The sequence below is a fragment of the Chrysemys picta genome, chromosome 10 (assembly GCF_011386835.1).
Source record: "Chrysemys picta bellii isolate R12L10 chromosome 10, ASM1138683v2, whole genome shotgun sequence".
NCBI classification, from domain to species: domain Eukaryota; kingdom Metazoa; phylum Chordata; order Testudines; family Emydidae; genus Chrysemys; species Chrysemys picta.
This window is the reverse complement of record NC_088800.1, coordinates 85,806,626-85,823,337: the sequence shown is the minus strand read 5'-3', so window position 1 is coordinate 85,823,337 and position 16,712 is coordinate 85,806,626. Positions and strand designations below refer to the sequence as shown.

The window sequence follows — 16,712 nt, the reverse complement described above, 5'->3', positions numbered from 1 at the left end:
GGCTCCCAGCGGGGCAGGGCACAGAGGGCAGGCTCCCAGCGGGGCGGGGCACAGAGGGCAGGCTCCCAGCGGGGCGGGGCGCAGGGGACAGGCTCCCAGCGGGGCGGGGCGCAGGGGGCAGGCTCCCAGCGGGGCGGGGCGCAGGGGGCAGGCTCCCAGCGGGGCGGGGCGCAGGGGGCAGGCTCCCAGCGGGGCGGGGTGCAGGGGACAGGCTCCCAGCGGGGCGGGGCACAGAGGGCAGGCTCCCAGCGGGGATGGGCACAGAGGGCAGGCTCCCAGCGGGGCGGGGCACAGAGGGCAGGATCCCAGGGGGGTGGGGCGCAGGGGACAGGCTCCCAACGGGGTGGGGTGCAGGGGACAGGCTCCCAGCGGGGTGGGGCGCAGGGGACAGGCTCTCAGCAGGACAGTGACGTTGCTCAGCCGCCCAGTGCTGGAAAGCGCCTTGCCATATTTCTGTGAATTTACATTCTGGTCAACTGTTGAGAGGTTGTTTCCATTTTGTTTTGGTTTTTTAAGAATTCAGAAATCAATTAGTGTCGGCGCAGTGACTTATGACGCACATTCCACAGGCATTTCTGTTCAACTCGGCTTTTATTCACCTTATTAGGAGGCTCCTCACTACAGCGTCTGGCAACCGGCGGAGATGTCAGCCGGCCCTGGGGAGCAGAAGAGATTGCTGGAGATCCAGCCCAGGCGATGGGGCCATGGGACACAATGATAAAGTGCTTTCTCCAGAAGCACCACGTGTGCTGCGCCGGGAACGCGGTGGGGCCAGGGGAACACAGGGATGGGCGCGCCCATCTCCAGAACAGAAAAAGTCAAGGAAGCGAATTTCCCCAGTGACTGGAGCAGCAAGCGCATTGGCATCACCGAGGTGCTGCAGCCGCACTCCGTCATGCCAGCGGGAGCGCTGTGCAAACCAGGCCAGCCCTGCTGCATCACTTCCCGCCAGACCCTCCTGCCCATTTTAGCTTATCTCCATACGGGATATTAATCCCCAGGACAACTGCCCTGGCTTCTGGCTGCCGTTTGTGCACTAGGAAGAGGCACTGCCCCAGCACAGAGAGGCAAGGCCAGTGCTCCTAGCGCTCCTACCCAGCCAGACAGGCCTTTGCTTTGATCTCAATACAAGCGACTTGTTTGGTTTTGGTTTGTTTGTTTTTTACAGAATCGGTAGCTTCAAGTGGGATCATCCTGCCAACACCTGCTCTCTGGGGAAACCAGACTGGAAAGCTGGGATCCCGGAGCAGTTCCACGTGGCCAGACAGTGAGAACGGAGGCGCTGGTGTGTGGTGAAGCAGAGTTTCTCCCGAGGGCCAAGTAGAGCCGATTTCCTATCCATAAGTGATTGTGTCCCGCAGGCAGTCCCAATCCAGGGCTCACTTCAGGAGCAGGCGGATTTTCCTATCGCCAATCAGGAGCCTTCAGGAGCAAAACAGGGAGAGATGAGCATGGGCAGCGTACGTACAGGGCCGGCTCTAGGATTTTTGCTGCTCAAAGCAAAAACAATTTTGGCTGCCCCACCCCGTTCCTTAATTACCCCACCCCTGGCCCCGCCTCAACTCCGCCCCTTCCCCAAATCCCCAGCCCTGCCTCCTCCCCCCAGGCTCTCAAGCCTGGGAGGGAGGGGGAGAAGCAGTGCCCGCGCCGCGGCCACTCAGAGTCTCCCCCTCCCTCCCAGGTTTGAGAGCCTGGAAGGGAGGGGGAGCAGCGGCGCGCGAAATGGCCGCTTGGGATCTCCCCCTCCCTCCCAGGCTTGAGAGCCTGGGAGGGAGGGCGAGTAGCGGCGCGCGAATCAGCTGTTTCGCGCGCCGTGGCAGCGGCAGCGGAGGTGAGCTCGGGCGGCCGGGGCACATTTTTAGGGGTGGCATTCTGGCGCCGGCCATGCCGCCCCTAAAAATGTGCCGCCCCAAGCACCAGCTTGTTTTGCTGGTGCCTAGAGCCGGCCCTGCGTATGTACCATCCCCACTACAGGAGTGCAGGGCTGTGTACAGGCAAAGAAAACACAACCCCACGTCCCACTCCAAGTCGGCACTACCCTGCGGGAGGGAAAGATAGACAGATGGGTGGGAGGTTGGTAAGGGAAGAGTGATGGCTCCAGAAAGAGCTGGATAACATGCTGTATTCAGGGATGATTTATACCTCTACAATTTTTCTTCCTTCACAGGGACTCTAGGAACATGCAGAGGATTCTAGACGTCCCCTGTTTTCCAGCTGGGCATGCACATTAAACAGCCAAGGGACTGCCATCATTCAGAGAGAGGGGGAAACTCCAAAGCACGGGGGCTGGAAGAGTCCGCAGCGCTTCCGCAGCTGGTTAGGATCTGGCTGAAGCTTTTACTGCTGATTCTTTTTGATCAGGGAACTTTGTTCCTGTGCCTCTGGCCTTCTGATTCGTGGGAGCAGATTCCCTCTGGCCAACTTTGCATCACCCAGGGGAGGGATTTCCGCCAATCAAGGCCCAGAAAAACACTCTCACCAACGACTCTGGAATCCTTATTTCTAGTGCGGCATCAGAAGATGAGTGGGGAGGGTTGCAGGAGCTCACACAGCGCGTGCTACAGAACTCACCTCCGAGGGGCAGGATGTTGGGAGACAGAGGGCATTGGGAAGGGCCTCTGGATCCACTACCGTGTGGATTTGCCAGTCATTCCCCCATAGCTGGGGGTTGGGGAAGCAACCAACTGGCCAGGCTAGCCTGAGGAGCAGTTCCGATCACACCACAGCCAGTGATTGAAGACTGCTCCTGCTCCGACTCCCTGGGAGCCCCTCTGTGCTAAAGCCTCCCATCTGGGCCTGAGAGGAGGGACTGGACTCGCCACTTAGTGAATATCCATGGCCTATTTTACAGACAGACACAAGCAGTACATGGCAATGTGGAGATTAGACCCAGGACCTCTGCATGACAAGGTACACACAGCTTTCCCTCTTCTTACACATTTCATCTCCACTATAGACAGTGTCCCCTCACCTACCTTATCAATGCACCAGCTAGCAGGCTGGCTACCATGGGCCCTACCCAGTAAACCCAGTGATAGTCCCAGTAGTTTGCTACCAGCGCTGGCCCAAAAGCTCTGGCAGGGTTCATGCAAGCCCCAGATATAGCGCCTCTGAAAGAGAAAACAAATGAACAGTCACACAATTCATCCTGCTGAATATACAATGTCCTGCCACGGAACTCCAAGGACAAATTGTTTTCAGAAAGTAACAATCTCTGTAATAATGCCCCACTGATGGCTGACTATTGTAATCAGATCTACTATACAAAATACAATGACCATTGCAAAACTCATCTGAATAACATTGACAGACCTAGGAACATACCTGTATGAACTCCAGCATTAGCTGTTAGCTAGGGAGCACCTATATCTGTAAAAAGCTTCATGTGATGGAAATGAAAGTGTCCGTTTTAAATGTAAATGTTGGGTTTGTTAGCAGCTTGGGTTTTACGCTCTTTACTGTGTGTATGTCACAATGTGCTGTGGAAGGGGCACTGATACATATCTTCCAGCAACGGATAAACATTTGCACCTGACGTCTGTGCAGTGTTTAAGTAAGAGCTTCAAATCCCACTAGAGGGGGCTCTCCCTTAAATAAATAACCTAGTAGCATTCATAATTACGGGCTCTTGGTATCTGATTCCCGTCACACAAGAAAGCAAACAGCCTGCTTGTTTGAAAAATTGGTGCGCGCTGAGGCCAAGCTGGGCAGTTTCTCATAAAAACAGCCAGAACATACAGTAAAAAATGACTCAAAATGAACCGGCTTCTGTGTCCTTAGGGCTTCCTATTACAAGCATTGCCCGGGGGGGACTTTCTTCTGTATCCGCCCACAACAGCTTATTGAAAAACTTGATCTGGCTTCAAGCATCCAGCATGTTAGACGCCTGCAGACTGGTCTTTTCTGACGCCGTCATCGGGCTCTGTCCATGTGTGGCCAATATTCCTCCCAACATGAATTACAGGCTGGTGAAAACAGCCGGAGTGACTCATAGACATGAAGGCCAGAAGAGACCACTATGATCATCTCCTCCTGGATAGCACAGGCCAGAGAACCTCACCGGGAGAGCATCAGTTAAAGTCCACTGAATATCCATGGAACCTATTCAGCACGCGTGCAACCAGGCAAGCTTCCACCCCTCCTGTGCTTCCCAGCATGCCCCAGCCCTGCACCTACTCCCGTGTAACAGGGGAGTTTCCACCACGGACCATTCACTCCTTGGACTTTCTGCTCAGGCTGCCATCAGGAGACACTAATCACTGTTTATTGTCTATCATAGAAACTAAATCCAGACCCACCAACTCATCTCCCCAGGGCAGCTGGGCAGCCATCAGACAGGAATGTCTGGCAGCTCTCATTCCTCCAGAGGTACACGGCTCCACAGAACACACAAACGGCTGTGCCGGCTCACCCAGCTAGGATGTCAGCGGTGACAGTGAAACCAATGCAGAAAGGTGCCAAAGGGCTGCTGGTTTTTTCATTGATGGCTCCCATGCAGACGGCTAAGACCAGGAACATGGTCATGACAATCTCACCCACAAGGGCGGAGGGGATCTGCCCGTCGTCTGTGATGCTAGTGAAAGCCGCTCCAGTGGCGTTTATGTATCTGTCATTTGCTGTCATAACCTACAAGAGAGAGTCCTGGAATTGGTACAGTTTCAATCTCCACACCATGGCTATTGGTTCCCAGTCAGGACAGTGTAGGTGGATATAACATCAGGGCAGAGAGCAGCTAATCTGATCACTTTCTTTCTGAAAGTCAACCTAAGTCTCTAGTGAATGTAAACTCATTAGCAAAGGCTTTTAGCCTGTAGATAATTACAAGTGGATTAGCCACCAGCTACCCTAGTAAAGCTGTAAAGAAATTAACCTCCAGTATCTGCTTAATGGTTTGCAACATAGATGCTATTTATATATCAAGTACTTTGGAGGATGAGAGGGGCGACATAAAATGGGAAAGACCATGAGAAATAGTGGGGTAAGTGCAGATGGCTGTAGCCGACGGGAGGAATATGCATTCTTCTGTATATAATAAAATAACTATAACCCTGCGGCACTTACTGAGCAACTGCCACTGAACATTAGTTAATGAAGATTCCCAGCACCCTGTATAACAGGTATGTCCACATTAAAGTCAGGCAAACCGAAGCACCGAGCGATGGGGCAGTGACTTGCCCAGTGTCATACACTGAGCCAGCCGAAGAGCTGGGAAAAGCACCGTGGCTCCCAGGCCTGCACTCCAACCACTACACGAACCCCATACCCACAAAGGAGGTGCTGCGCATGACCATTTGTGTTCAGATTATAATCTCCCCTGCAGCTGCTGGGTGCTGGCTTCCAGCATGTGCCCAATGGTGCATGACAAACTGTTCTCTGACACAGCGCAAACCGCACTGAGAATCATATCCTGCCTTTGAGGGGCCCGTACCCACTGCTGAGATTCACATGTCTGCATGGAGGGGAGCCCAAGACCCCAGGAAATTAACCCTTTAATCTTCTTAGCAAGGAAGAGTCACCTGATTTCCATACCTTTGCCAGGCCAGCTCCGATCAGCCCCCCACACAGCTGGGAGATCCAGTAAGGGATGAGCAGCATGATGTTCAGCCCGCCAATCAGCCACGCGGCCAAGGAGACAGCTGGGTTAAAATGGCCACCGCTGGAATCAACAGGAGAGAGATGTTAAGTGTCTCAGCTGTGCGACCCTCTACCCCGAGTTCCCCTGAGGAGAAGAATCTGAGCCCAGCTGGAAATGACCCCTTTAAGCTGGAGTCAGACTCAGTTAAACCTTATGCTCTTTCAAACTGACCCGTTACCTAGGCAGCCGCACCCCGGTGAGAGGCCTGGGCAGCGATTCCCAATCCTGCTCTGCCTCTGTGGGATTCTGCCCTGCCCGGCTCATTCTGGACAGATGATTAAGGGGTAGAAGTCGGGAAAAGCTTCTGAGGCTGTGACAGGGAGCCAGAGAGTGACTGCACCTGAGGGGAGGGAGAGCTCAGTGGTTCGAGCCTTGGCCTGCTAAACCCAGGGGTGTGAGTTCAATCCTTGAGGGGGCCATTTAGGGATCTGGGGCAAAAATCTGTCTGGGGATGGGTCCTGCTTTGAGCAGGGGGTTGGACTAAATGACCTCCTGAGGTCCCTCCAACCCTGATATTCTAGGATTTCAGGAGCTTAAAGATAGGGGCTACTTACAGTGAAACAGCGTGGAGGGACCGTTAACTTGTAGGGCAGGAAAGGGAAATGTTTACAAAGAGTTCCTGGCCTTGCACCTGCAGCTGATGGTGCTATCACCCCCCAGGGGAGCGATCACGGCAACATGCAGCCCATGGATTCCTTTAGCGAGGGGCGGAGGACCCAGGGCATGGAACGAGCATTGCTTTCCCCTGCTGTTTCCCTCAAGGTTCCTCTTTGGTGCTGACAGTTTACGAGTGCCCTTCGCTAAGACTCCTCGGCCTGGCCTGGCCTGGCCTGCACTGTGAGAGCAGAACTTGGCCTGCAGGTTTTCCTTCCCCATATTCACTGTTCTGACAAAGGAGGGATTTGTTCACTGACAAGCTGTGCTGTGTAACTGACCCTGCTTGGGCCATCAGCAGGGCCTGGACTTGGAACATCCAGCATCAAAAGCACGCGCCTCCACTACGTGAGCTAAAGCCGATGGTAGGTAGCCGCAGACTCAGTAATCTCTCCTGTGGACCAGCCACTTGAGGGGGACAAAGATCCACTCTCTCCTTGCGTGGGTTACAACAAGATAACCCCAATTCCCTTGCGACGTCCTTGTGGAGCCCAGGCCAAATGCACTGCGGGCGTAACGAAGCTAAGCCTGCCCAGGCTAGCCGTGAGCCTGGCTGCCAGGCTGCCAGGACCCTTCCGGAGGGCAATGGGAGTTTAGAGATGCCCATCACGCACAGGCAGCTGGGAGAGCTGGGACCAAAAGCAGCTTTCTTCTGCCTGGCTGGGGGTATTGGATGTCAAGTCGCAAAGAAAACGCAAAGCCCCAAACGGGACGACTGAAAACAGCAAAAAGCCCTGGAGCAGAAATGGCTGTTAACTGTCATTGTTGCTGGGCTTTTCCTGATATTGCCCACAGAGTGCAGGGCACTTTCCCAACATGTGAGTATATTTGTGTCTCCACAGATGTAAAGATGCACAGACGGTCCCGGATTACCCTGCAGCCGCTCTGAGCTAGTTACTCACAGGCATTGCTGCAAGGGAAGGGGTTAAATGAGGAGAGGGTAGGAATCTTCCTTTGATTCGCAGAGAAATCAGAGCTGGGAAAGACTCTTTGGGTCTCCTTGTCCTTCCTCTCCCCAGCCCATGCAGGAATGTGGCCTACAGATGGTTCCCTCCCTCAGGAGAACGCCCTGCCGGCTAGCCTCTTTCCCTCTTTCTGCCGGCAGCAGCCCCACCAGGGGATGACAAGGGCTCACGAGGCTTCATACATCAGCTAGTGCTGATCCGAATGGTCCTCGTTTTCTCGCCCCGAATCCTTTGCCTCTTCTCTAGAACAATTTCTCTCTTGTGAAAACCAAGAAGGGAGCAAAAGCCGTTTAGCACTAGCCAGTCAGGGGAGTGGTGTACAGTGTAACACTCCATGCCTGTCACACGTAGGCGAAGTCTGACTGATACTCAAGGCCGGGGCCCAGAATCCCAGAGCTCTATGGCCCCGATCCTGCAACAGCATCTGTGTGGACAGAGCCCTGCGCTCAAGGCATTGCATGCCCCCAATCCTGTAATGAGGCTAACAGGTTCACATGCCTGGATCCCACATGCAGGATGGGGGCCTCTTGTCTTGTGACAGGGCCTAAATCACTGGTGTCTAGAAGTACCAGTGAGAGGCAAATGCAAATATTTTTTAATGAAAACAGATTACTGGGGGAACGCTCATTAACGAACGAGCTTCATAACCAATAAACCCTGATAATAAATTGCCCTCAAAGCTAATGAGTCAGAGGGTTTAGGAACTGTGATTATTTCTGATGATTCGGCTTTAATTAAAGAGGTAATGGAGTTGCTAGGATTTAATTGACTGAACCAGCAGAGAATTAATTACGTTTTCAGGTAAATTCCAAAGCTTTATACTGTGGCCATGGGCCAATTCCAGCTGTAATCTTGGTGTGGGGCTGAAAATGTACATGATAGGGCCCAATCCTGGACCTAATACATCAATAGTACCTGGCTCTTCTCGAACGCGTCACATCAGTAGAGCTCAAAGCACTTTACAAAGGAGGTCTGGATCATTATCCCTATTCTACAGGTGGGGAAACTGAGGCACGGGGGGGGGAGTGACTGTGGATTTGAAGGGGATTTCAATGCAAACCGTCTCTTCTGTGAGCAAGAGTCAGGCTAGCTGTAACCCCAATCACGTGAGATTTGTAGAAGTGAGGATTGTCTGAGGCGAATGGGAAAGAACTGTGTGAGAAGTTGTTGCGACCTCGTGTTAGATAAGTATGGAATGTAGACTATAGTCTAAATAGAGGTGAGAAAAATAAGATATCAGGATGATCCATGTATAAACAAAATGCAGCTGCTGCTCATTATTGTCTGTAACAAAAGGTATAAATGCTTGCTGTCATTGTTTACCTGTGAGAGACCTGTTTAGCTCTCTCCCTCCACGCAATTGCTAGAGATATTAACGTATCTGCCTTGCTGCACCCAAACCTGAGAGTGAGAACTCTGTTTTTCTCCGACATGACTTACCCCAGGTCTCCCAGCAGGCCAGTGGCAGAGATGGGAACAGAACCCAGAGGCCCTGAGGCCCTGTCCAGTGTTCTGGCCAGGATCTACATTTGCAGTATATGGCCCTGACTCAGGGAAGCCCTTAAACACAAAGTACGCGGTGAAGTCCCATCAACTTTAATGGATTTAAGCATGTACTTAAAGTTATTCACATGCATAAGAGCCCCCGGAATCAGGGTCTCTCATTGTAACTGTATGTGTAGGGTATAAACACCCAGGAAGGCGAGGAGTTGTTTCAGGTGGTCACAGGGGCACAGTTAAGAGTAGTGGATGAAATTCAGCAGTGCCTAACAGTGGGAAGGGGGGCAAACCTATGGCTAAACGACACACCAGGGGAAATGCTGGAGGGAACAGCCTTGCCCTGGCTGAGGAGGATGGGTGGGGTGATCGAACAGAGCTTTCCCATCTCTACTTCCAATGGTCCAATCAGTGACTTGAACGCTGTCTTTGCAAGAGGTAACAGATGCTTTCAGCTTAGGTAACACACTCAGGAAATGGAGACCAGCGACCAGCCTAGTCCAACCATTTAGCATTCCAGTCAGACCCGTGTATACTTGGGGACCCACCTAGTGTGTCTGTTAGTGGGTTAAAGGATAGTTTATTTAGCCACCCGAGTGCAGAGTGTCCAATCTATTGCTAGTCATGAAACCTGAGCATCATTTATGTTTTTTCATTCTAACACTAGGCGCATTGTCAGCAAAGGCTAACGGGGTCCTTGGGTTTCACTGCTAGCCTACGTATACTCTATGTATACATTAACCAATCCACAGATAACTCTGAATAACAGGCAGTTAATAAAGAGTCATAAAATGTGGATTCCAGCCTATTTTTTATGGAGCATTGATCAAAACAAACTTGTTTTTGCAGCCTCTTGGTTCCGTCTCGGAAACAAACTTCCAACCCCACGTTAGTCGGTTCAGAATGATGCTTTTGCAGAAAAACTTGAATTGAACAACGCCCTCCTCGTTCCAGAGCAGGAAAGCTGCAAACACCCTCTGCTTCGGACAGAAATACCTGCTTTATCGACCATTCGACAGCTGATGAGGTGCTATGGCAAAGTTGGAGATTTCGTGCGTCTCCCTTCCACCGTTTGTGAGTCCTGGCGAAGAGTGACCCGAAAGCAGATCTTGGCAGCTCAGAGCTCCACCTCCAACTGCTTATTCCTCACCTGAACTGACCATTCATATTTGTGACATCACAATCATCTCCAGCTAAGTGAGAAATCCCATGGGATCAAGGGGCTTTGTTCTATTACAATCAATGGAGTGACACTCATGAACCCCAGCTGAGGATCTGACCCAATGTCTTTAACTGAGGAATAAGCAGGGAGAGCAGATGAAATTGTAAGCAATAAAAAGGCATGCATGATGCCAATGAGGCAGCGGACCCAGAGGCTGGAGCAAGGAAGCAGGAGTCAGAAGACCTGGATTCTATTCCTTCCCACAGCAAGACAGTGGCTCACACTGATGATAAAAAATGGAACCTCCTTCTTCAGCAGATCTGCTCCCTGAGGGCGTCAGAGCCACAGCTGCTGGCTTTAGTAACAAACCCAAATTTTTACCCCATCCTTCCCTCTTAGCCTTGCTAAGCCAAAGCAGCCGTGGGAGAGGGAGCTGGATTCTGTTCCGGCTCACGCATCATCAGCAGAATTGCTAAGTCCCAGTGGCAAAATTTTTACCTTGAGGTGTAGACTTTAATTCCACCCTCACAAGACAAAGACATAATATCCCTCCATTGGTCCAGACACCTGCTGATCATACGTGAGCCACAGAGGACATGCCTTGATCATCAGAACACAGGCTGTTTGCAGGACTGGCAGTTAATGGGGAGGGGGGAGACTTTTTCACTTGTAGGCTGGGCAAATTTGATCTGGAGGGGCTGAGAGAGAACAGGTGTGGAACTCCCCAGTGCCTGTTTTAGAGTCACCATTCAGAGGAGATTTGTATCTTTCTCTCTCTGGGGCTTTGTTCCCAATTTTAATAATACAATTACCATATTACAATAATAACTACCTTTGCAAAACTCAGAGAGACGCACTGGACTAGGAATCATGAGACCTGGCTTTGTCACTGACCACAGGCAAATTGGTCCTCATTCTGCGCCTCAGTTTCCCTTCCCACTCTTTATCCATCTAGGGCCAGGTTTTTAAAGATATTGTGAGGTAAGCGCCTAAATATCTTTAAAAGTCTGTCCCATTGTCTATTTGGATCGTAAGGTCTTCAGAGCAAGAGCTCTCTCTCATTATGTGTACGTACAGCCCCTAGCACGATGCAGCTCTGCACTGATCTCAGCTGGGAACTCTAGACACTACCGTAATACAAACAATAATAAACCTTAACTGCAAGGCACTGTGTAACGTGCAGAGTGTGATTATTAATTATCACTATTACAGTTATATCTACTGATCCAAAACACAAACGAGGCAGGAGAAACACAGAGAATAGGCTCACTCTAGCTAGCTATCACTCAGCAGATCCACATTCACATGCTTTCCTGGGAGTTGTCAGGAAGCCTTTATGTTTTGGACGCCTGCCCCCTGCTCTGTGACTGTCCGATCCCCTCACTGCGCAGTCAGTGCCAAGTAGCCAAGTCCCCAAAATTCTCTCACCTGATGTTTCCCAAAATGGCGATGATGAGCCCAAGAGCCAACCCATGCGCCAGGGCGGGCTGCAGCCTCCCCGTGCTGTCCACGTTCTCAATCACTGACGCGCACCCGATGAAGATGAACAACGCCGACCCCAGGAGCTCGGCCACGCAGGGCTGGGCATACAGCTCGAACCAGTGAGGCTGCGGCTGTTTGTACTTGCCGTCCATTTCCACCTCCTTTATGGACATGCCACCAAACTCCAGGTCAGACATCAGGGGAGCTGAAATGAAGCGAGCGGAGCTTTGATGGCATCCAGTGCCAGGCTGGGCACTGCCAGACAGCGGAGTAGACTCACCACAGAATTGACACCTCACATTAGTACATGCAATTCAGAACAATCCAGATACAAACACTACTGCTTAACTCCTTCGGGGACAGCATGCGCCGAAAGCAGGGAGCACTCTTCCAATTACCCCTTAAGTGCCTCAAGTGGGCTAGGCACTTCACACAGCATATAAGAGATACGGGCTGTTATGATCAGGTGCCAACAGGGGACCTTCTGGTGCCAAACCACTGAAAAGGGTTTGGAAGGCAGAAATTCTGTGTGGATTTTTTAAATGCCTTGGTTACACTGAGGTACTTACTTTCTGAGTGCTCTGTTCTTCTGGGAGCTGCAGAGCCCTCTTGACACCAGCAGGACCTCAGCGAGCAATGATCGCACTGCACCTAGAGGAATGGCTTATCTGTCTCATGGAAATATTGGAATGCTCCCTACTTGACCTGTACGGAGACACAGCGTATGGGAGGCTTTAAAAAAATATTGGAATGGATTTACATTGTTAAAAAAATGCAATAAAATCCGAGGCAGGTACTCCAGCCCACAGGAGTCTGAAAGCTATTTATGTTAATGGTTCTATGGTTCAAGGATTTGTTAAGGATTTCTGCCAAGTCGGGGACTATGGTTCCTTCCCCCGTGTGAAGTGCAGAGTACAATCCGCGTCAGTGCCAGTTGGAGGGACAATGGGCCTGACGCTCTGAGTGCCTTTTGCTGGGTTTTGTTCTCAGAGCGTAATGTGCCATTTGCACACCTGGTCTCGCTCCCTTTCCAAGAACAGGTGCGTGTGTGCGCGTGTGGGGGGCTTATTTGTCTGTAAAAGAGCAAGCAAGCAGAATAGTTATGACTGCAGCAGGCTCCGGGGAGAAGGAAAATAGCCTCCTCGTCCACAAACAGTCCAGCCTTGCGTTCTTTCCTCAGACAAAGCTCCCCGGCGGGTCTCCGGTGGAAGTTCTCCTTGAGCAAGTAGTTCCCAGATGAACCCGGACTGAACTGGAAAGAAAGGAGCTGTGTCACTAGCAAGGGTGGACTGAGACCCCGACTCATCTCACGGGCGGCTCACGGCTCTCCTTCATGACTTACGTGAAATTGAGCCAAACGAGACCATGCAAAGCTGGAGGCCAGGGGCGGTCGGGTGACACCAAGTTAAGGTGGGGACAGGCCTGACCAAAGCACCCAAGGCACAAACCTTGGCTTGGGAGCTGTTCCACGGTGAGGGGGAGAGAAGTCCTCGGGCACTGCCCAGCACATCAGCTTTGGGGGCAGTTTGCATGTTAGAGGCATTGTTCTTCGTTACGAGGGGCCGCACACAGCGTTGCTGCTATAGGTTCACCCCATTGCACACCCCAAGGGCCCCCTGCTTCCGCACCCCACCAGTTCCCAGGTGCCGCCTTCCTCTATTTCAGGGACTGTCTGCAACACCTTCCCTCTCCCTCATGCCAGAGTCTGTGTGTCCCCCTTTCTCTCCTCCCCCGATGCCAGGGACTGTGCCCCCCATTATCCCTTCCCCCCATACCAGAGAAACCCATTCTCCCCACCGTCCCATGGGCTCTATGTGCCCCTCCATGCCCTCCTTGCCCCCATAACTTGAATCCCTCTCCACCCCGCACCAGGGTCTCTGTGTACCTCTCCTTTCTTCCCCTGGATTGGAGGGTTATGGGCAGATGGCTGGTGCCCCCTCTCTCCCGCTCATCATAGGGGCACGCTGTGGGGTGGCAGTGGGCTAGGGGGGGAAGGAATGAGACCTCCATCTCTCTCCTCTCCCTCTAGCTCCCCTTGCTGGCTGAGCATCTGCCCCACAGCTGTTAGATGGCAGGGGCTCCCCGTGTCCCCCATTCGCCCTTTCAGTTTTCCAATATTCCCCCCAATCAACAGTGCTCTGATCTCTGGGGTCGAGATCATTCCTTGGAAGTTGGGAACTGATTGTCTGCAGCGTTCAAAAGTTATTGTGTTAGACAGACAGACACACATGTGGGGGTTTGCAAACTCGGCCAATTCTGGTCGTACCTAGAGGGGCCAACCAAGAGCAGAGCCCCGATGCGGTTGGTGCTGTCCGCCCACACAGTGCGACAGGCCCCATCTTGAAGGGCTTACAGTCTAAGCAGACAAGACAGACAGAGTTTGAGAGCGAGGGAGTGCTGCTAGCCCCATTCGACAGATGGGATCAGCGAGGCAAAGAGAGAGAGTAAGTGACATGGCCAGGATCACACTGGCAGTCTGTGGCAGAGCCAGAAATGGATCCCGATCTCCTGAGCCCCAGCCCAGTGCTTACCCCAACCCGATCCTCCTCCTCTTTGACCAACCTTCCCCTTTTTTTGCGACCATCATTTAAAACTCTTTCTCAGCCCCTGTCCAGCAGGAGCAAAGGGAAGTCCACACTGCTGGGGGGTTAGACTCAAGCGCATTCCCAGGCACGAGGGCTTGAGCACTCTCAGCTCCGTGGACGCGCTGTCGTCCCTGTGATGCTGGAGATCACACCAAGGCCGGGAGGGACCCGGACCCACCCTGCCTTCCCTCTCCTCCCTGGCAGACAAATACACTCCCTTCAGCGTGAGCGGCTGCTTGGGCTTTCAGGCGAAGCGTCGTGCAGCTGGGAAGAGCCTTTGGTATAAGCAGCGCTCAGTCCCGCTCTCATTTGGCTGCTGCCAGCTGAATTCCTGCAGGCGGGCAGGGAGCACCAGCGTCCCCAGTGAAACCGAGAGAATAAATCACCACTCCAGGTCGCAGCACGAGAGCAAGATCAAAGTGAAAACCAGATGGCGTGTTTGCCATGTTCCTTGGTTCGGAGAGACCCCAAGTAACAAGTTACTTATTACTGCACTCCTGCTCCCGGCCAAAGGGAGCGGAACAGCCTGGCTGCAGGCCCCCGAGCAGCAGAAAAGCTGTTGCTCTAACTCACTGAGCCATTAGCCCTTCTGCCTCCTGAGACGTTTTTCAAGAGAAAAATAGTAAAGCGCATAAACATGCTCTGCTGTCGTTACGCCGGCTGTTGCTTCCCGCCACAGAGGCAGCTGCATTTTGTGGCAAGTGAAACGAAGCCAGCATGCATGGTTTCTAATCCTTTCTTGTGGAGGGGTGTGGGAGGGGGTTCTGTAAAAAGCTGGAGAGCAGCTCTCTCTCCCCAGAGCCATGCAGACCAGGCAGTAGCAACAAGGGCTTTCTCCAGCCCAGCACTGCCCCACCAACAGGCCTCCATGCCGATCTGAAGGGAGCTAGCGATGAGACCGAAGTTTGGTCTCCATGGACTGTTAGCTCCTTGGCTAGCTGTGGGGCCCATGGAACCTGGCCAGTTAGTGCCACTGGGGTGGGTTGTGGGGATGGGAAGCAGGCACAGCTTCACTAGCAGCTGGCCACCAAGCTAGTGGGGAATTCTGTAAAGCGCTCGGCAAATCAATACAAAATTCCCAGGGTGGCTGGAGGGCAGCCTGGGGGCCACTCCCACTCCTTCCTGCAGGCCAAGCACAAATCCTCAGGCTGCAAGTGAAACAGGATCCCTGCACTTCTCCAGCCCCCATCACCACAGCACCTCACAATCACCAACAAATTTTATTCTCAAACACCCCGGTGAGGACAGGAATCCTTATCCTCCTTCTCCAGCCAGGGAACTGACGCTCAAGGTAGATGAAGTGACTTGGCTACAAAGTCCGTGTCTGAGCCAGGAATGAAAGCCAGATCTCCTCGGTCCCAGCCAGCGCCCCGTTCACTAGATCATCCTTCCTACTCTAGCATCACCATCACTAGCCCTTCCACCAGGTCGCAACCCAGAGGGCAGGTCACCCGAAAAGGCAGGTGGGGACAGAGAACTAGATACAGCCCCTGATGGAAACAGAAATATTGGGGCCTTTCACCCGGGCAGAGGCTCTTGGTGCTACTCTGATGTGCAGGCAAAGAGACAGCTGTCCTGACAGGGGCGTTACCAGGCCACAGCCCTTGCGCCTGAGAGAGGAGCAGGCTCTGAGCAGTGCAGCTGGCGTGGCTCCCAGGAAGAGTGCCTCTCCCCTGAGCCAGGGCATTGAACGCCAGCCCAGAAACGTGAGCGCCTCAGCATGTCACCACCTTGAGCAAGAGTAGGTGAGGTTTTATTTTTGTCGTGGGTAATTAAGGAGTCTGGTTTATGGGGATTGTTTCTCTATTCACTAAAGGCAAAGAATCCTGGGGATGTTTTTATGATGTTTTCCCAAGGCTTTGGGGATGGGAAGGAAATTTCCATTTGCCTGTCTCAGCAAGGACGGTCCCAGGCTGCATGCCACAGGGGGGCCAGCACAGCAATGACGGAGGGAATCCAACTTGCCCGCTTTTAAAGAAGAATCTGACTGTTCAGGCCCTCTCTCCACAGACTCCATTCCAAAGACCGGGGATAAAAGTCTTCTCAGCGCTGGGCTATCAAACCCTGATTCAGCCAATTAATCTCCAGGACCTTAGCTCTCCAGCAGTGCCCTGCACAGACCAATTCAAACCAATTCACTTAGAAAAACACCCACTTGGTCTCATCTTATAAACCACCACAATGCAGCACATATAACCAGGACTAGAACCTCCTGGGGTTCCTGAGCTATCAACTCCTCCCGGATTGTCGTGACTCCCCAGGGAGGGCCCTGCTACTCCTTCATTATTGATTAATTAAGCAACCCTAGATAAGCCTTGCCAGCTGCGAGAGCCCTCCTCTTAAAGGAATCCAACCCTGATTTCTTGGTTAGGGTCATTATTGTAAGGGACAGGAGCAGTTAAGGTGCAAAACAAAACAGCGATGTCCCGAGTCAGCTGGCACTTGCATGGGTCATCCAGGAATAACTCCACTGAATCAATGGAGTTGCACCAACACGGGGCCGGAGCAAGCAAGAGAAGGATCAGACTCTCGGAATTTTTTCCAAGGAAGCAATGGCTTCAGACCACGGAATGGCCACAATTCAAACTGTAGCATTAGCCCAGAGTCCGTGGCTTTTTAAATATTTACCATACTTGTTTGGGGAAGAGTGAGGTTCTTTTAATAAATAATACATGGAGATATGCCTATCTCCTAGAACTGGAAGGGACCCTAAAAGGTCATCAAGTCCAGCC

At 52.4% G+C, this 16,712-nt stretch overlaps 1 protein-coding gene across 1 annotated transcript; it reads right to left on the bottom strand.

The window, feature by feature from the left end:
* Positions 1–572: 572 nt before the first annotated feature.
* AQP8 (aquaporin 8) lies at positions 573–12,147 on the bottom strand. The gene is made up of 6 exons (XM_005289171.4): positions 11,965–12,147; positions 11,342–11,600; positions 5,530–5,656; positions 4,412–4,626; positions 2,976–3,110; positions 573–1,422 (listed from the first exon to the last, which is right to left on the bottom strand). The coding sequence occupies exons 2-6, from the start codon at positions 11,590–11,592 to the stop codon at positions 1,380–1,382; spliced, it is 771 nt and encodes a 256-aa protein (XP_005289228.3). The 5' UTR covers positions 11,593–11,600; positions 11,965–12,147; the 3' UTR covers positions 573–1,379.
* Between the last annotated feature and the right edge of the window lie 4,565 nt (positions 12,148–16,712).